Source organism: Megalobrama amblycephala, linkage group LG24 (genome assembly GCF_018812025.1).
Source record: "Megalobrama amblycephala isolate DHTTF-2021 linkage group LG24, ASM1881202v1, whole genome shotgun sequence".
NCBI classification, from domain to species: Eukaryota; Metazoa; Chordata; class Actinopteri; order Cypriniformes; family Xenocyprididae; genus Megalobrama; species Megalobrama amblycephala.
This window is the reverse complement of record NC_063067.1, coordinates 14,047,725-14,069,178: the sequence shown is the minus strand read 5'-3', so window position 1 is coordinate 14,069,178 and position 21,454 is coordinate 14,047,725. Positions and strand designations below refer to the sequence as shown.

General features: G+C 36.7%; 1 protein-coding gene across 5 annotated transcripts in view; it reads right to left on the bottom strand.

Annotated features, from left to right (window-relative positions):
• atp2b3b (ATPase plasma membrane Ca2+ transporting 3b) overlaps positions 1-21,454 on the bottom strand; it is a 74,943-nt gene that overhangs the window by 13,274 nt on the left and 40,215 nt on the right. For 2 of the 5 annotated variants that reach the window (XM_048179255.1, XM_048179256.1), the window contains 7 exons: positions 20,325-20,431; positions 19,882-20,073; positions 18,337-18,550; positions 17,880-18,091; positions 13,405-13,512; positions 12,299-12,481; positions 7,162-7,315 (listed from right to left, as the gene is read on the bottom strand). In XM_048179255.1, the coding sequence (XP_048035212.1) occupies positions 7,162-7,315; positions 12,299-12,481; positions 13,405-13,512; positions 17,880-18,091; positions 18,337-18,550; positions 19,882-20,073; positions 20,325-20,431 (1,170 nt within the window). The remainder of the gene's footprint in view (positions 1-7,161; positions 7,316-12,298; positions 12,482-13,404; positions 13,513-17,879; positions 18,092-18,336; positions 18,551-19,881; positions 20,074-20,324; positions 20,432-21,454) is intronic. The other 3 variants (XM_048179253.1, XM_048179254.1, XM_048179257.1) reach the window with 2 other exon arrangements.

The window sequence follows — 21,454 nt, the reverse complement described above, 5'->3', positions numbered from 1 at the left end:
ATACATTCTTTCATTTTTTTTTTAAAAAAGCGGCATGAAAATGTCCACCACATCTTTTTAAATAACATTCTGTGGAGAAAATGGCATAAACATTTATTTGAATTTTATTTGAAAATAATACTATTCTGCTCACAAACACATTATTAGTGTTAAATATTTTTTTTTTTTTCAGGTGAAATTATGCCACAACTGAGGGACAGATGTATAAAACTTTTTACAACAACAGTTTTGGAAATAAATATTGAAATGTACTATGATTATTTCACTCCTTGCTTAGGTTATAGTTTTAAAAATAATATTTTAAAGGGGTGGTTCATTATGATTTCACTTTTTTAACTTTAGTTAGAGTGTAATGTTGCTGTTAGAGCAGAAACAACATCTGCAAAGTGACTCTGTAGGCATTTTACAACAGTTCCCACACAAGCGATTTATAGATTATCATGACAGAATATGCTAATCAATGACTTTAAGATATCCCACATCAGCTACATAAATTCATCAACTAACCATTCAGAAAGGTCCTGTTGCATTTTACATGTTGTCACAGTTTCTCCATCATTGTCCGACTTTGGTTTGAACATAAAAGGCTGAACAGTTTCTGACATTTTCAGTGAGTCTTTGTGAGGTAATCGGCGCTGCTAACACTATGTGCTAACACGAGCTCTTGAAACCCCGCCCTCTGCTTAGGAGCAGCAGCTCATTTGCATTTAAAGGGACACACAAAAAGTTTTTGCTCACCCTCAAAAAGTGACAAATTTGTGTGGGGTATTTTGATCTAATCTGTGGGGTATTTTGAGCTAAAACTTCACATACACACTCTGGGGACATCAGAGATTTATTTTACAAGTGTGTAAAAATGGCCAAAAAATACCACCCCTTTAAGAATGAATCATAGTTTGAGAGACCTTTTTCAGTGACCTATATTCATTTTTTTTTTTAAACCTGTTGGTTTTTAATTAAAAAGCACCTCATATGACGTAAAAGTGCCCATAGTTGAAGAAACACCCACACATGAATAATCTGCAGATATAAGGTCGCTCTAGTAGGCTTATATGAGAAATTGCTTCACAGGTTCGGATTACATTGACTGCCAGAGGATAAGTGATAAAATTTCCAGAGACATCATCTAGATGGATGATGATGACTTCTCTGAGACTAGTCACTTCCTGGCACTGAGCCATTGATTACATGACACCAACTGGTGTGACAGAAGACCTTAACAAGCACTATCACACTGACAAGAACAGAGCAGGCACAATAAACAAGGTCGCAGCATCTCTGGTTTCTGCAAAAGTCACCTTATCAGCACAAATGGATCAGACCTTTGTACAGTATCATATAGGCCTGAAATTGAATTTTGTTTGCTATCTCGGTAAGGGCTGCTATTGTGGATTAGTGTTCAGATGACACATTCAGTTGTGGATGGTTAGAGAGGTGTGGAAAAGCACATTCAGTGAGAGAGATTTGAGAGTGCAAGCATCTTTTGGCATGCAGCAGAGCAGTTAAGTGCAGATGACAGACACAGAGAAGAATAGCTGAAGAGTGTTGATGAGATCTGCCTCAGTCTATATGCAGAGAAAAGAAGGAGCACGGGAACCAATCAGAAAGCAAAACGCTCATTCCAGTGCAGCTGTCTCGTTGCCGTGTTACAGGAACAGAAACAATGAAAGTTGAGTTCAAACTCAAAAACTTGAATGCATGATGGTAAGCAGTCAGGCTCATGCTGTAAGAGTAAATCAAAAGCAGCTGGAGCACATATACACACGCGTCTCTCGTGTGTGTATATATATTCAGAAGGAAGGAGATTTGAGAGCGCAATCCTTTGCTGTGGCCACAGGCCGGAGCAGCCCATCCCAACCCCCATTTCAACACTCACCCAGCAAAGGAAAAGAAGCTAAAATGACCAAGAAAGAATTTACAAGAGACAAAACAAACAAACAAACAGGAAGGGACGGTCAAGCATTTGGTTAAGTGCTTATCTGTTTTTCCAAAGAGCCTGTTTGTTGAGAAAAAGTCATGCAAATCTGAATTGAAAAATTGTTTGTTTTCATTTTTGTTCTTTGAGTTTCTTTCTTTCTGTTTTTGCATGGATACAGGTAAACGTTCGAGTATATCGCCCACTTTTGGGAAATGTGTGTTTGTTTAAAATTGATTGAGCTTTTTTTTTCTTCTCTTTGTTCTGGATGTTAGCATGCCAGATTACTATCCACTGTCTCCCCCACGCTGTCCTTCAAAGAAAAAAGCTTGATGGAAAAACTTTATCATTAAAACCAAAAAAACTAAATAAAAAAGACTTCTTTACTCAACAAATATTTCCCAAAGATGTCTGAAATGAAAGTAGAGCTACATAGAAAGACTTGAAGCAGACAGTGATAAGATGCAGGAAAGGAGAGGAAGTAGTTAACGAAGCAGTGATGAAATAATGACTTCATGTTGAGTTTGAACAAATACATTCAGAGATGTTTATGCATAAAGATTGTGACACGTTAAAGTGCAATCACTGGACATGGCCCTATTTTCACTCTGTTTTCATTACAGTGAATTAATGCTGTATTAAAGGGATAGTTCACCCAAAAATGGAAATTTTGTTTTACTTACCCTCATGTTGTTCCAAACCTGTATGAATTTCTTTGTTCTGCTGAACACAAAAGAAGATAACCAAACAGTTGATGGACCCCAGTGACTTACATAGTAATTTTTATTTTTATTTTTGGAAGTCAATGGGGTCCATCAACTGTCTGCTTACCAACATTTTTCAAAATATATTCTTTTGTGTTTAGCAGAATGAAGAAACTCATACAGGTTTGGAACATCATGATTGTAAGTAAATTATGACAAAATTTTCATTTTTGGGTAAACTATCCCTTTTAATGTGTTATCATTTATATTTAGAAGTGACTGCAAAGTGCTTTTAAGAGTCCATTTAGAGAAATGCAAATCCTACTACGAATATTGTTCTGTTGTATTTTATATTAATGCAATTAAATTCAAAATTGAAAAAAAAAAAAAAAAAAATCTTTAAATTTTTTTAACTACAAACTACAAAAAATGTGCTATTTTTAATTATAGCAATATGTGACCCTGGTCCACAAAACCAGTCATAAAGGCCAATTTGAGATTTATACATCATTTTTCCATTGATGTATGATTCGTTAGGATAGGACAATATTTGGCCGAGATACAACTATCTGAGGGTGCAAAAAAAATCAAAATATTGAGAAAATCGCCTTTAAAGTTGTCCAAATGAAGTCCTTATCCACTTGCAGAAATATATTTATGGTAGGAAATTTACAATATATCTTCATGGAACATGATCTTTAATATCCTAATGATTTTTGGCATAAAAGAAAAATTGATAATTTTGACCCATACAATGTATTGTTGGCTATTGCTACAAATATACCAGTGTGACTTATGACTGGTTTTGTGGTTCAGGGTCACATATGTGTATATTGTATTTGTATTCTTTTTTCTAATTTGATTAATGCATTAATGCTTTATCTCACATATTCTCATCTCGAATAATTTAATGGTAATCTTTATGCAATTTTATGCATTTAGCAATGCACTGTTTAAAATGCTCTGTATAATCTGATGGCAGAATTCACACAGTGACACAGACTATGAATATGATTATTTTTATCAGATGGTAGTAATCAAAGCTAGGAAAACTTTAATAAATTAAAGTCATTTGGATCGTCCCATTTTGATAAAATATATTCCACTGACTCTCTTACTGATAGTGCGCATCTGTTTTAGGCAGTGAACCATTACCATACAAGGCAAATGAGTGAGGTAAACATGAATCTATCAGTGGCAGCACTGCACCTCTTCTGAACCTCTGGGTTACAATGTAAACCCATCCTACAAAACCTAAAATGAAAACAAACTTGATCCATAGATCTGTCAAATATTTTTAAACAAACATTTTTGTGTGTGTGAGAGAGACAGCTGTGAGGGGGAAAAAAATGCATGTTTCTGGAGAGCTGTGATGAATGATTGATCTAAATAAAGTGTTTTCTTCTCTGAAGAGCTACATCCCTGGTATGAAATGATTTTTAAAGATATTTACTGATGATGTATATAAATATACATCATAAAGAATATCAACACACTAACATCAACTTAATGTTTTTGTAGTCTTATTTCTAACATGAGGATGACAGAATGATGTTAAAAAAAAGTTAATGTTTGGTCCACAAATCTCAGTCAAAGTCAAAGAAAATTAGAGTGAGACCAACAAAGATTAAGAGATGTACAGAGCTGAAAAAAGACAAAGTGAGTAGAGTGGCCCATTTCACCCACATGAGCACAGTACACACACACACAGAGTGAAAAAATGTGATGACAAATGTACACACATGAAGCACGACACAGAGCAGTCAGCCGCAATGATATATGGTAGTCGTAATTTTAACATTTCTAGCCTGAAACAAAAAAAATACCACAAAGATGGAGAAATAACTGGGAAAAAAATCTATAATTATTGATAAAGAAGCCCTTAGTCCACTAATTCCAGAAAAAGAAAACATACTGTATACTTATATATTCTTAAAATCTCTATTAAAGTGCTATTAGAGGTTATTAAATAAGTATTTTCGATTCAAAACAAGTTGAAAAATCACTCAAATTATAATTATTGTTCTTTATATTCAATTATAATTCTCTCATCATTCATTCACCCTCATGTCGTTCCAAACCTATATGACTTTATTTCTTCCATGGAACACAAAGCTGATCCAAGTCCAAGCTCAAACTGCTCTTTTCCACTCAATGAAAGTGAATGGTGACCATAGAAGGACTTCCAAGGTTTTTTTCAGGATTTTCTGTGTTTAATTAAAGGGTTGGTTCATCCAAAAATGAAAATGATGTCATTAATTGCTCACCCTTATGTCGTTCTACACCTCTAAGACCTTTGATCATCTTCGGAACACAAATTAAGATATTTTTGATAAAATCCAATGGCTCAGTAAGGCCTGCATTGCCAGCAATGCCCAGAAAGCTACTAAAAACATATTTAAAACAGTTTATGTGACTACAGTGGTTCAACCTTAATATTACAAAGCGACTAGAATACTTTTTGTGTGCCAAAAATAACAAAATAGCGACTTTATTCCACAATATCTAGTGATGGGCGATTTCAAAACACTGCTAGACGTAACGAAGTCTGATTCAAAACAAATGATTTGTAAAGCTTCGAAGCTTCATGAAGCAGTGTTTTGAAATCACACATCACTAGATATAGTTGAATAAAGTCCCTATTTTGTTATTTTTGGTGCACAAAAAGTATTCTAGTCACTTTATAATATTAAGGTTGAACCACTGTAGTCACATGAACTGTTTTAGTAACTTTCTGGACATTGAAAAAGGGAGTGTTATTGCTGGCGATGCAGGCCTCACTGAGCCATCGGATTTTATCAAAAATATCTTAATTTGTGTTCAGAAGATGATCGAAGGTCTTACGGATGTGGAACGACATGAGGGTGAGTAATTAATGACAGAATTTTAATTTTTGGGTGAACTAACCCTTAAATTACTTTTATGTTGCTTTTAATGAAGCAGTTGGTCACCATCCACTCTCATTGTATGCAAGAGCAGTGTGAACATTCTTTAAAACTTATCTTATTTCGTGTTCCACAGATGAAAGAAAGTCATACAGGTTTGGAACAACGGGATGGTGAGTAAATATATTTTTGGGACAGAATTTTAATTTATGACTAAACTATCACTCTATTGACAGCATCTATTTTTATAGACAGCATGACACAGATGCTATCAATAGAGCTGAACTTGTTTTGAACCCATGTTTTGATTCCTTTAAAGAATGATATCTAGACATATGGTGATGTACTACGTTTGATAGAAAAATGAAAGACTGTTTGTTAGTTTTAGAAGATGCCTACAGAGGAGAGAACAGAAGACAGGTAAAAATAGATTTGAGCCATGAACCATGTGAACCATGAGAAAGATTGTGAGGATCTGTGGAAGGGAGATGCAGTCAGTAGCACAGAGACATTAGAGGATGCTTTCACACAGTCTCATGATGGAAAATAGAAGATGCATTATCTGGAAAAAAGTAATAGAGGGAGAGAGAATGGAAGAGAGAGAGAGAGAGAGAGACAGAGAGAAGTGTCAGAGGGAGAAGAACCTTATAGGGCTTATACTCGAAGGTTTACCCCTGTGTAGGCTCAAAAGCCATAGCAGTGCAGCACATTGACTACCTCTGCTTACTGTAAAACCTCATCTTTTTAGCAAACCACGCTTGACAACAGAAGCCTCTCGGAAAATAAATGAATGCCATGGACTCTCTGTATTCTCTCTGTGGATGTTTGGACTAAATTCAGGTTTAACATCGGAACAATAATCAATGTCCAGAGATGTTTTATGGTTTAAATTAATTATTATTAGTATTACATGCAATTATATAATTTACATCAATCATCTATAGACATTATAACCAAGTCATTTGTTGGTTAATTTGTCTGAAAAATACAAACAATGTGTCTCTGAAGTGCAATTTAAACAATATTGTCTCAACCAATAGCATGGGATTGGGGGCGGGACTATCTGTTTGTCCAACCAATGATTTATGTTCATGAAATTTCATCACTCATTTTTGCAATACCATTTGCTCAACAAAAAAAAACAAAAAAAACCAACAACCACTTCAGCTTTAAAAAATAAACCAAATTCAAATAATAAAAAAAAAATCTTCTGTTGCAGATTATTTGTTTAGTTTTGGACAGAGAGAAGACAGAGAACGGCTTATCGAGAAACAGGGATTTGAAAACAAAACCAACACCTTTCAGACAACAAAGAGGAACCCAACAGCAAGAGAAAAGGCCCGACACAGCAAGACAGCACACAGAAATCGAGAGAAGGAGAGGAGGGACTCGGGAAGGAGACACAAACGGCGGCCCATAGAGGATCAGTCAAAGCCAGACAGGCCATCTTGCAAAGAGCCACTCAATCACAGAGAGACGACTACAGAGAAGGTTTCAAATACAGAACAGAAGTACCACGGCACACACGGTGGGGTGTTGCATGTGCTGCTGTGTGTGAGGAGGAATGCCTGGTGCATGTGTGAGTGTGTTTGTAAGAGATCATGTTTTGTGAGTGTTTTTGAGTGTCTGACACAGGTAGGGAAAGCAGGGAACTCACTCCCGGGAGCGGCGCTTGCATTGGCAGTGGAGAGAACTACATGAGTGGGGGTAGAAATATTGGTTACGTCATGGAGCTGGCTGAGCACTGAGGATCGACGTCTCACTGCACCCTGAAACGAACCACTTCTCTTGAACGTACTCACTACCTCCATCTGCAGGAGAGAGAGAGAACCACATCATATACACACTTCAGAGTAAGAAAGAGAGAGAAAGAGGAGCAGAGCGAGAAGAAAATATGCTTGTGATTATACTTCACCCAGTAGGAGAAAAAGCTAAGTTGGCATTGTGTACTACGGTGTACAACTTTCAACAAAAGGGATAGTTCATCCAAAAATGAAAGTTCTTACATTATTTACTCCCCCTTGTGTCATTCAAGCCCATATGAGGTTATTTTTTTGCTGTGGAACATAAAAATTGATTTTTTTTTTTTTCAGTCGGTTCCTCACACAAAGCTGCTGAATGACTACTTGGAATTGAACTGTATGGACTGCTGTTATGCTGCTTTTATGGTGGTTTTGTCCTTTTTTTAGCTGTAAGGATGTGGTCACCATGAACTGACATCATTATTCTTGACAAAAAGTCACACATGGAACAACATGAGGATGAGTAAATGATGACAGAATTTTCATTTTTGGGTGAACTATCCCTTTTAAAACCTGCAACCATGATCAAGATGAAATCAAAGTCAGGATGAAATCAAAATTGACCCAAATTACTTTCTTAGTACATAGTCTTGGTCTTATTAAGATTATGCATATCATTACAAAGAAAACAGTCTTTATGATCTTTCATCAAAATGTAGTCAATTGCTCTGCCACTAAAACAACTTTTTGCTGACCACCAAGAACTGTCACATTTAAGGGTTAGTTCACCCAAAAATGAAATTTCTGTCATTAATTACTCACCCTCATGTCGTTCCACACACCTTCGTTCATCTTCAGAACACAAATTAAGATATTTTTGATGAAATCCGAGGGTTTCTGAACCACACATAGGCAGCTTTTGAGGTCCAGAAAGGTATTAAAGACATCGTTAAAATAGTTCATGTGACAACAGTGGTTCAACCTTAATGTTACGAAGCGACAAGAATACTTTTGTGTGCAAAAACAAAACAAAAATAACTAATTTATTCAACATTTTTTTCGTTTCCCTGACAGTCTTCTATGCTGTTGACGCAGTGAATGCAGTGCAGCACTTCAGTGTTTACGTATGAATGCCGGCTCAGTACTGCCCGACGCTGTACATGTGAGCAGCACGACGCATGCTTGTGATGCATTCTGACGTAGAACGCAGAAGTGCTGAACTGCCTTCACTGTGACAACAGCGTAGGAGAATAACAGAATAGAGAAGAAATGGTTAAATGTCGTTATTTTTATTTAGTTTTTACGCACACAAAGTTCATAACATTAAGGTTGAACCTCTGTAGTCATATGGACTATTTTTACGATGTCTTTAGTACCTTTATGGACCTCAAAAGGTACAATGACGTTGCCTGCCTATGTGTGGTTCAGAAGCCCAAAGATATCATCAAAAATATCTTAATTTGTGTACCAAAGATGAACAAAGGTCTTACGGGTTTGGAACGACATGAGGGTGAGTCATTAATGACAGAATTTTCATTTTTGGGTGAACTAACCCTCCACAATTCAATAATTTCCCATGAAAAAACAAAACAAATACTGAATATGACTTTCACTCAAGAATAAGTAAATGGGTTGCAAATGTTCGCTTTAAAGAAACACACACCCTTAATTTGTCAGTTAATTTATCAGGATTCTGTTCCCTAATGTATTTTCCCCCCACACATATCAAGGCCGGATGTCATTGCGGTATTCTTTTGTTTCTAAATGGCTCCTTTAAATGATCAAATAGACAGCACAAGATAAGTTCTCTAAATATCATTTTGCAATAAAAGCTAACAACAAATGCATACCTCTGCAACCGTGCCACTCGAAATGTTTCACTTCTCTAAAACTCACTGAATCAATTTTACATGCACGTTAAACCAGGCCAAACCAAAATGGGAAATGCCGTAAGAATATGCAATCATCTTGCATAAGACCTCATTGATAATTAATCTGCAAATACCCTGTGTCAAAAACACAACACTGAGAAATGGAGGTGCTCTGCTCAGTGGAGCCACGCTGGATGAAAGCCGTGATTAGATTAGGCTGACTGATGATATGAGGCCAGCCGCTATAATGTGTGTCGTGTTTTGCCTACTCAGTGTCGAGCAGTGAGGGAATCGATGGAAACCTTGTAAGGAGCTTTACAAGCACTTCAGCAATCTATACCGGGCACTCCAAATTTTAAAGAAATATCTTTATAATGCTCTACCATCCCATCAAGTCAGCTCACTGATGGTGCATATTAGCAAGAACATGGCCAAAAACAGTGAGTGCTAGATTGTGCTGAGCATAAGTGTTTGCGCATCCATGTGCATGTGCTTTGAGAGTGTTCTATTATAAAAGCTATTTCTTTGAAGTTACAGTGCCATAAACCAACAGGCATCACAGCATACTTCCTCTACGTCTGATAAAGTTCAATGTCATGCATTTGCCTACTAGCGTAGTTCTGCTCAGGAAAAAAAAGTCCACCACAAAACAGATCCTTCTACAAAATTAATGAATAGAATCAGACTGAGAAGTACGATTAGCATTAGTACAAATTTCACTCAAGGAAATTCATTCAGCATTGGCCTCAAATCAAACTACTTCAATAATTTGTAAAAAAAAAAAAAAAAAAAAAAACTGTGAGCTGAGGTTCTGTGAAGATTGAAAATTGTAGAGAAAGAGATAGTGAAAAGGAATGGATAGAGAAACAAGAGAGTATAATAAACATTTGGTTAATTGTAGATAACAGATCAGACCAAATCAAGAGTTTTCAGCAGAGCCCTTGAAATGAACAAAATATAGAGGCAAGATGAACACACAAATATACTAGACACATGACTATGTTCAAGTAACAATAAGTATTTCTAATTTATTCTTCTCGCTAAAGTCACCCTATATTGTAACTAAGGTGGACCCATTTATTATAATAATATTACAAGCCTTGATGTGTAAGACAGGGATGCACTATAAATCAGTTTTTTTATTGTATCGCTAGATACACTACTGTTAGAAATCAGTAAGAAGAAATTACTATAATTCAGCAAAGACGCATTTGATTGATCAAAAGTGAAAATACATACATTTATGATGTTACAGAAGATTTCTTTTTCAAATAAATGCTGTTCTTTTGAGCTGTTCTTTCTATTCATCAAAGAATCCTGAAAAAAATATGACATTTTCCACAAAAACATAGAGCAGCACAACAGTTTTCAATAATATGAAATGTTTCTTAAGCACCAAATCAGCTGAAAATTCAGCTATTTCACAGAAATAAATTACATTTTAATGTATATTAAAATAGAAAACAGTTATTTTAAAATTTAATAATATCTGACAATATAAATATTCTATAAAATTATCTAGAAAATAAATAAAATTTATAAAATTAATAAATAAAATGTATTAAGGGAGCTTTAGATAATGGTAATGTGGTAGTTGCAGTGTTTTTAGACCTTAAAAAGGCATTTGATACTGTGAATCACGAAATTCTCTTAAATAAATTAAATTTGTTTAGCTTCTCTCAGCAGGCAATAAATTGGTTTAGATCATATTTAGAATCTCGCAATCAGTGTGTTAAAATAAATAATTCAAGATCAGCTTTACGAAACAATGAGATGGGTCTCCCACAAGGGTCAATTTTGGGTCCACTGTTGTTTTCCTTATATGTCAATGATTTTGTTGTAAGGAATCTAAATGTCAGCTATATGCAGATGACACAGTCATTTATGTATCAGCACAGAATCCACGCTTAGCGGCTGATATATTAACAAATGAAATGACTGTCGTGTCACAGTGGCTGCAAAACAACTGTTTGACCTTGAATTGTTCAAAAACTGTCTCAATATGTTTTTCAGTTAGGAGGAAGGAAATGAATGATTTTATAATTAAGATCAATCAAAAGGCAATAGAGGTAGTTAACAATTTTAAATATTTAGGTGTTATTTTAGATTCTCATTTCAAATTTGATGTGCATGTGAAGAGACTGTGTAGAACAATCAGAACAAACCTGAATTGTTTTTATATGATTAGACCACATATACCTCTAAAAGCAGCTACATTATACATGCATGCAATGGTCTTCTCGCATTTATCTTACTGTGCGATTGTCTGGATTTTTTTTAGTGTGATTATTGTTTAATTGTTGTTAAAAAAAAGCCTAACCAGGGACTGGGGCTGCAAATTAGCCTTTGGCTAGAAGCCTGTATGTGGAGCATCGGCTGCTTGAAATTGTAGCAATGTTTAACTGCATTGTCCCTGTTAAAAATTTTTTTTTTTTTAAAAAGACTGTTTTTACAGTATCTTTGATCAAATAAATGCAGCCTTGCTGAGCATAAAAGACCCCTAAAAACATTTACCATTTAAAACCGCAGATTTCATACTGTATGCTGCCTAAATTCATGTTTAGCATTTAAAACAACTGATTTTAGGTTTAATAACATAACATGAAACTAATTATCAGCTTATCATTTTAGCAAGATCTTTAAAATTGGTGCATCCCTAGTGTCAAACAATGCTCAGATCCTCATCAAATCTATCAAGCTCTATAAAGTCTGCGGAGCAACATTCTCAAGTCCCATGCAGCGCAACAGGATGCGACTGATTCTATGCTGTGACTCTGAGGCAAATGAGTTACAAAGAAATAAATTAGGACTTTAGAGGACTCAAGTTACACAATAGAGTGACAAAACAGAGCTCTGAGCATGGGAGGGGAAATGTTATAGATTCTTGCTGGGGGAAATCTATACTCATTTAGTGAAGGGTCCCAACAGTGGGCAGCAGAGACAGAGATAGAGTAGCGAGGGAGAGGAGGAAAGAGAAAAGGAGAAGGCAAGGATGAGCTAATGTTGGTGACTCAGAGAGGGTCTAGAGGGAGAAGGGGACGAAACGAAAGGAAAAGCAAAAGAGCATTCTTTGAGGAGACTAATTCTACTGTCTGTGGAAACCATCTTACGCGACTAGTGCTCTAACTAGTTCTACCACAGGGGTTAATTGACCAGAGGTAAGGGGTCTCGTGCACAGCACCTGAGTCTGGATACGGTTAAGGCCTCTAAACCAGAGGATCTGCCCCCTGCGTAGCTCTCTCTCAGCATGGTCAATCTCCTCCTCGTCCTCGGCCAGCTCGTCCTCCGTCATCTCGTCTGTGCCCGGCCCATGGCCCGCTTCCTTCAGACACTTCAGGTGACTAGTGGGCACTGTGGCGATCACCTGAGATGAAGAGAAGAATTAGTTTAAGAGGAGTGGAATGACCGATATGACTGTGGCCATTGGTTGATATACAGTAAATAAAATATGCCCAGAATAAGAATCTGTGGCCCATAATATCTGCTAGGTAATAGGGATATTTTATGAGAACCATTCTATTAAAAATCGCTTTAACGGTTTTGTCTATTTTGGCTACACCAATTCATGAGACATTCGGGTGCATAAAATCAAGCATACATCCTTGGACAAATATTTGCAGTAAGATGAGAACTAGAGAGCACATCCACCAATAAAATGCTGTATTGAGTCTGGTGTGGAAGAACTTGAACCCAATTGAACACCCATGGGATGAATTTGGGATGAGCCAGACCTCATTACCCAACATCAGTGCCTGACCTCACTGATGGTCTTGTGTCTTGATGGGAGCAAATTCACACAGCTGTGTTCCAACATCTAGTAGAAAAAAGCCTTCCCTGAAGCTGTTATAGCAATAAAAGGAGGACTAACTCCAAATTAATGTCCATTGGTTTGAAATTAAACGCATATGGCATGTGAGTGTAGAGTTTGGGTGTGCACATACTTTTGGCCATGTGGTATACTGTATAATACAATTTAAAAAGAGCAAATAAGATGTTCACAAAATAATGAAGATTTATTCAAAACAAAGTTTTCTTAAAGTTCACTAAATACATTTTGTGACACAGTAGGATAACCACTTGTGTTTACCAGACAATCTGGCACATTAATCAGCTGATGCAATAATCTTAAAATAGCTAAATATTTTCCAATTAATCAGGTGCTTGTTTTGGAGGAAAAAAGTCATATCTGTGAGAATTTTAAAGAATCTTAAAAATATTCGACACCTTCAGTCACACAATCTTTGATAGTCATTCTCCTTATTTGTTTTTTGTCTCTTACTCTCCTACCTGACCCCACAGCAGCTCTCCAACTCCCACGAAGAGGCACCACAGCCATTGCTCCATATTGAGAGGGGCACAACTGAAGGGCTTGCCCCCAAACTGCACAATCACAATCTGCACACAGATCAACAGCAAACAAGCAAACGCCATCAACACTCGGCACAGCCGAAATTTAGGCACCTAACACATCAGTCACCCGCTCATGTTACTTTTCATACAATGTCATGGACAGTCCCAGATGGAATTTGTTAAATGGATTTAAGAGGTTCCAAACAAATTAAGTGCAAAATTCGCCCCACAGCCCAAAAGTTCAGACTTCGTGGATTCAGTGCAGACTTAAGGAAAATCATGGATGGATCTGATTGTGATAAACAACAATGCTATCTATATGACACCTATAACACTATGCTAAGGTTAAGGTTAGGGTTTGGGTTTAGTATTTCTTTAAGCATTATGTAGGAAACAAGAACTGTGACTGACATGACAGAATCGGCGGTGGGGTGGGATTTGGCTTATGGTTTAAAAAAACACATTTAAGTGAGTCATACACTGTTATTCATAGCTGCAAGCATCAAATTAGTCGAAATACACTACAAACAATTACAGTAAAAAAAAAAAAAAAAAAAAAGCATAATCCTCAGTTAATTTTGTAAGATTTATTCTTAAAACAAGAAAAAAAAAAAAACTATTTTCCAAAGGGGTAAGAAAAATACATTACATAATAGTTTATAAATATAAACTAAATAATAGTAGAATTAAAGTGCCCATATTATGCTGTTTTTAAAAGAAACACTCCACTTTTTTTGAAAATAGGCTTATTTTCCAACTCCCCTAGAGTTAAACAGTTGAGTTTTACCGTTTTCGAATCCATTCAGCCGATCTCCGGGTCTGGCGGTACCACTTTTAGCATAGCTTAGCATAGTTCATTGAATTGGATGAGACCAATAGCATCTCGCTCAAAAAAATGACCAAAGAGTTTCGATATTTTTCCTATTTAAAACTTGACTCTTCTGTAGTTAAGTCGTGTACTAAGACCGACGGAAAATTAAAAGTTGCGATTTTCTAGGCCGATATAGCTAGGAGCTATACTCTCATTCCAGCATAATAATCAAGGAACTTTGCTACCGTACCATGGGTGCAGCAGGCGCAATGATATTACGCAGCGCCTCTCACGAAAACGGATTAGAAAACGGTAAAACACAACTGTTTAACTCTAGGGGAGTTGGAAAAATAGCCTATTTTCAAAAAAAGTGGAGTGTTCCTTTAAGGTTCCTAATTTTGTTTTGAAGGTCTCCTACAATAGGTTTACATGCACTTTCATTTTCTCATAAAATACAATGTATCATCACCTCTTTTCTCACAGTGTCTGAAACGGCTTGCTCAAAGATACCAGTCTCGCTAAACCCTTCCTTTCTGAGAGCCTACTCTGCTCTGATTGGTCAGATGGCCTAGTCAGTTGTAATGGTCTAGCTCTTACAGTGCGTGTCGAAAAAATGGACGTTGAAGGGGCGGTTGATTATGATTTTACTTTTTTAACTTTAGTGTGTAATGTTGCTGTTAGAGCATAAATGACTTCTGCAAAGTTACGACACTCAAAGTTCAATGCAAATGGAGATGTTTTCTTTTACAGAAATCTCTGTTTAAGGACTACAACAAATGGCTGGTAGGGACTACAACAAGCTTCTTTCAGGCTTAGTGACATCACTTGTCCTAAAATTTACATTAACTCTGCCCCTGAGAACAAGCAACAAAGGGGGTGAGGCAACATTGGGCTACTTTAGAAAAGTGGAAGAGTTGTTGTAGTAGAGTGTTGTTACCATGCCGTCATTTTACGCCGACTGCTTCACAAACGAGGGTCAATTCATTGCTGGATTTGTCTCTCCATCTGTGTCTGATTCCAGTTTGAACAATGTAAGGCTGAACACCATTACTGACAATGGTCATTTTGGCTGCGTGAGAGACTCTCCAGTAGGGCCGCACGATTTGGGGAAAATGTCATATTGCGATTATTGAGGTCAATATTGCGATTGCGATTTGCGATATAATAAACAAATAGTATCATGAGTCATCTTGCTTGGTTCTCAATGAAAATACACACACAGATTACTGATAATGCTGAAATGTGTATTTCTCAACTCAAACTAGCAACAACAACAAACAAATGCACAGCGTTTTCAAATTAAAATGAAATTAAATAACATCTTTGTATTACTGCAAACTTGTTATAATCCCATTTAAGATATTTGTTTCTTTACTAATCTGTAGTGGTTCAACGGATCACAAAACTCACGGTTCGGATCACATCACGGTTATGACGTCACGGATCAGATCATTTTTCAGATCAGCACCAAAAAAAAAAAAAAATTGGATAGGGGTAACTTAACTTTGCATTTATTACTTAGCCCACTTAAACTATTCTGATACCACAGCATAAACTACTAGCCTAAATAATACATTATTAAAGGCAAGTGAACAGACTGTAAAAAGAACAAATACTGTACACCAATTACAACAAGCATAGATAAATACAACATAAAGTTACAAATAAAGTATAAGGTCTAACTGTAGTATTAATTTTCATGCACAGAAATGTAATAATTAAATGTAAAATGACACTGTTCATTGTATAAATTCAATATAGATTAATCTTTGTTAAAGCTGTGTTTTGTTGTTTGATTTACATGACAGACAACAGCAGGTATTTATAGGTTGCTGTCACTTTAAGAGTAAGACCCTATGCACGCACACATCAGATAGATACACGTCCGAATTCTCACCTCGTTCAATTAAGACATAAATGAATCTGTTCACATGAATACTTGCTGAGAGGGGTATTTTGACTGACATAATGCGTGTATGTGACCATCCAAGTGCATTGAGGACGCGAAAGAGAAATCAATTTGGAGTTCGCGAGCTATAACGCGCCTCTCTCTCTCTCTCTCTCTCTCTCTCTGTGCGCGCGAGCCTTGTATGTATGTGCGTCATGTGCGCACCGATAAAAGCGCTGCGTGCGATACCGAATTAAATCCTCTTTTGCCTCTTCTAGCGCTGGAATGGTTTTTATATCTATTTAATGTGTAAACTATCAAGACAAGCATGTTCAAATGATATCCTTTCACTCTATTGCGGTTAAACTTTCAATTGATCCGCGAATCACATGCGTCCCGAACCGTGGGCCTTGGTCCGTTCGGATCAACCACTACTAATCTGGGTTTATAATCTTATAGCCAAAATATCGCCATATAACAGAGGTAGCGTTTTTTCTTGCCACCAGTTCAGTGACAGTTTGCTCCGCATCCATCTTTACCCGTTCTCTGCGCTGCACACTGGAAAAAGTCATGACATGACCGTGCGCGCCACACATGCCACTGCCTAAACTGAAACTGACTGGTCTTCTTTTTATTAGCGGTGTAAAAAATGGACAAACAGCTCTCAGGTAATGGGTTGTTGTGTCCACACATGTATTTATTTAATTTATTTATTAACTTATTATTATTATTATTTTATTTAATAAAATCGCAGCATTTTGCGTCATATAATCGCACAAGCTTGACATCGCGATTGCGATATGATTAATCGTGCAGCTCTACTCTCCAGCTTGGTTGTTGTTGAGTATCCAAAGATTGAGCTGTTAAAGCTCCGCCCTCTTCTGGAAAGCAGCTCATTTGCATTTAAAGGGACACACACAAAAATGGCGTGTTTTTGCTCACACCCAAATAGGGGCAAATTTGACAAGTTATAATAAATGATCTGTGGGGTATTTTGAGCTGAAACTTCACAGACACATTCTGGGGACACCAGAGACTTATATTACATCTTCTAAAAGGGGAATAATAGGTCCCCTTTAACATATCTGAATTTCAGCTCCAGAGGCTTCCTCAGCACTTGTACACAGTACTACGAACTGTAACAAATGATGTTGTAGGTTTTACCGTATCAATTCAAGGCCGAGTCCTCATCCTTTGGAAGTGCATACAAAGTTGATTTGCTTTTGCGGAGCAGAAAACAGTGTCTTCTCGAAATGTCGACAACACGCACTACTTCCAGGCCTCAGCTACAACTACAGTGTCTGAGTGTCATCATGCACTTTGATTTTTGAAACTTTGCAGACCTTTTACATTCACAAACAGCTACATTACACAACATGAAAGGTGATATCTGAAAAAGCATAATAGGGGCATTTTAATTAATTTAATTTAATTAATTTTAATTTAATTAATTCAAGATATATTCTCTAAAAACTAGTCCTAATATCTTATGCAATTTTCCACTTCAAATAAATTAATCTGGTTTAAAAGATATTTAGTTTTGTTTTAAGGGCAAACAAAACAAAAATACTGATTAAGAAAAGCAGAGTATTTAATAAACTAACACACAAGGGGTGAGAGATATGCAGAACTTTGTTAATGACGGTGTTCAAATTCTGCAGAAATCTGGAGGCCCTTCTCATGGAGCACAGCACAAACTACAGTAGCTCTGACCTGCACTCCAAATGTTCCCAGAACAATGCTGCAGAAGATAGGGTTCCCGAAGATGCCATCGAACACGTTCCTTTCACCGTGAATCTTGCGAGCATTGATCTCGTTGAAGAGCTGCATCAGGACAAAGGTATTGAAGATGATGGTGTAGTGTTCAGATGGGGGGGAGTGTAAAGGTGCATTACGGCCGCTGTCGATGTTGAAGATTTTCTCTCCTTGGTAGGATAAAAGAGATGAAGTCATACAAAATTAAACTGTTCTTAACAAAGGTGCACTCAGTATGTACTCATTGTTTTCACTCACTCATGCTTTTATTGCATCTGCTAAATGAATAAAGGGCTATAATGACTATAAAGTCTGAGCTGTAAGCTGCTACTTGATCAGTAAAGTTTCATACTAATTATACATCATATCAATAATGCAAAACAACACATATTGATCCTTGAACTCTCTGTCCTACCGACAAACAGCAGGGTGAAGATGATGACGAGCTGATAGACTCCATGACCTAGGATGTTCTTCATCATTGTGAGTGAGATGAGGGGGTTGTTGCGGCCGTAAGGTTTCCTAAGCAGCAGAGCTTCGGTTGGCGGCTCAGTAGCAAGAGCCAAAGAGGCAAATGTGTCCATGATCAGATTGACCCACAACATTTGTACAGCTTTCAATGGAGAGTCCTACACACAAACACACACAGATTACAGATGAAGGTACTGAACTACCGTTTTAGCCAGTGAAGTGTATGCAGTACCACCAGTCTCCAGCAGGGGGCTCAGTGCCTGGTTTAATTGCAGCTTCCTTTTGCTAAGAGCTTGAGAGGTGCAATGCAGTCAGTTCCCCTAACCTGCATGACACAGAGCTATCAGCGATCTAGAGCGGCCGTTTCACATTTACTGCAACACTATGGGCTAAGACAAATGACACTGATTCGAGGAGTAGATTTAGAGGGGACGCAATGTTTAAATTGAGTGAATTGCCCTTGCCCTGCCTGATCATTTGTTTTAAACCAACACTGAACAACAATATTGCAGTACTTATTATAAATGATTTATCTGTGCACATCATCATTTTTTTCCCTCATAATCTTTAATCAAAATAACTCCCCCTCCCTCTTGCAGTAACATCTCTTCTCTGTTAACGTGTTTACTGGCACAAGAGCGGGACAACCTGTCACTCACATAAGATTGACAAATAGCAAACCACAACAATCCAACGATGCGCAAAATCTCGCCCTACATTTGTTCTTCTTTGAGAAGTCATTTTACTCAGATGCACGTCACAGACTTTATTCAACAACAACTTCTCTTCTGTTTCGTTTTCATACGTTGTTTTCGTCCAGTGCAGTGCTACGTCAGAACGCCGACTTTATTGCCCAGCTCCTGCGTCAGCATCAAACACATGCGTCGTGCTGCTCACGTGATCAGGTTTGGCCAATACTGAGCCAGCATTCGAACGTAAACACGGAAGCCTTCACTGTGCTTACTGCATCAGCTGCGTAAGGATAATGACAGGAAAGAGAAGAGATTGTTGAATATTTTGTCTTTGTGCACAAAAAGTATTCTCATCGCTTCATAAAATCAGTCACATCGACTGTTTTTATGATGTCTTTAGTACCTTTCTAGACCTTGAAAGTGTTGATTATATTGCTATCTAAGGATGAGTCATATCATATACCTCTCAGATTTCATCAAAAATATCTTAATTTGTGTTCTGAAGATAAGTAATTAATGAGGGTGAGTAATTAATGACAGAATTTTCATTTTTGGGTGAACTAACCATTTAAGCTCAATCAACAGCACTTGTGTCATGACGTTGCTTACCACAAAAATTAATTTCCACTTGTTATATTAATACTGAAGTAAAAGCTAATTAAAGCTATATAGAAATATAAAAAACTAATAAAAATGACTGAAAATATGAAAAATAAAAGCTAATTCAAAATATGCACAAAGACTACATTAGCATATTAATAATACTAAAATAACACTGGTGAACGTGTGTGTGTTACCTGTGTAATGCAGGCCCCAGTGAAAGCTACGATGACGGCCACTACATTGACAGTAAGCTGAAACTGCAGGAACTTGGAGATGCTGTCGTACACATTTCTCCCCCACATGACAGCTTTCACAATGCTGGAGAAGTTATCATCGGTCAGGATGATGTCAGAGGCTTCTTTAGCTACATCAGTACCTGCTATACCCTAGAGACCGCAAGAAAGATGAAGAGCAAGAGATACATGCATCCAATTCAGATTCATTGGAGAACATGGGTTTTTATTCACCAGAGATCTTCCTATGTTATCATACACCCTTGTTGGATGAACAGGATATAAGTGGAGCTTCTAATAAACCAATTTTCATGTCTCGTCATTACTCATCTCTTAACAACCTCTTGGATGGAAGGACGAATACATGAATAGATTAGAGGGAAGTGTTCCTCAGATGTGCTTACCATCGCAAAGCCCACATCTGCCTTCTTGAGAGCCGGTCCGTCATTGGTCCCGTCACCAGTTACGGCCACCACCTGTCTCTGCTCCAACACAGTGCTGTCAATGATGCCTACACAATGGCATCATCACCCAGCAAACAATTACCAGCTAGCACACAACCTTGACCAATCACTGAATACAACTACTGTCACCACAGAACATGAATTCATCTGTCTGATACATTTTAATTCACTGTACGTGTGGCCTACAGAGTGTCAAATTTACATTGTAAATAAATACACTATAGCACCAGTCAACAGTTTGGACACATTTGACTGAATGTAACTACCGGTCAAAAGTTTCGGCGTTTTGAAATTAATACTTTTATTCAGCAAGAATGCAAGATTTCTATTTCAAATAAATGCTGTTCTTTTAAAGTTTGAAAAAATTCCACAAAAATATTATTCAGCACAACTGTTTTCAACATTTATAATAATAAGAAATGCTTCCTAAGCAGTAAATCAGCATATTAGAATGAATTCTAAAGGATCATGTGACACTGAAGACTGGAGTAATGATGCCTTCACAGGAATAAATTACATTTTAAAATATATTGCAATAAGAAAGTTATTTTAAATTGTAATATTATTTCACAATATTACTGTGTTTACTGCATTTTTGATCAGCCTAAAACACTTCTTTCAAAAACATTCTTACAAAAAAATCTTTTGAATGGTAGAAGTGTGTTTCTCATGGTCTTAAAATCTTTTCATCTAGATGTCTGCTTGATCTACAGTGTGAAGAGCTATTTCAGTGGGTTGCAACCTTGAAAAAAAAGTCAAAATTTACAATGTGATTAAAAATGAATTAAAAAATATTGAATAAAAGCAGAATAAAAAATAATTTAAAATAAAAGTATATAATATAATATAATATAATATAATATAATATAATATAATATAATATATTTCACCACTTTGGAATTATAAGGTTCTATCTGCATTCTAAGCAGCTTTGAGATGTTGAGCTTCAAAGTTATTGTATTCCATACTCCTTTGTAGATAGAACATTTTTAATTTCTAACAAAAAGTCCCAAAATGTAAAGTACACAGTTCAGTTTTTATCGCGATTTTAGGGTCACGGTTTTGGTATG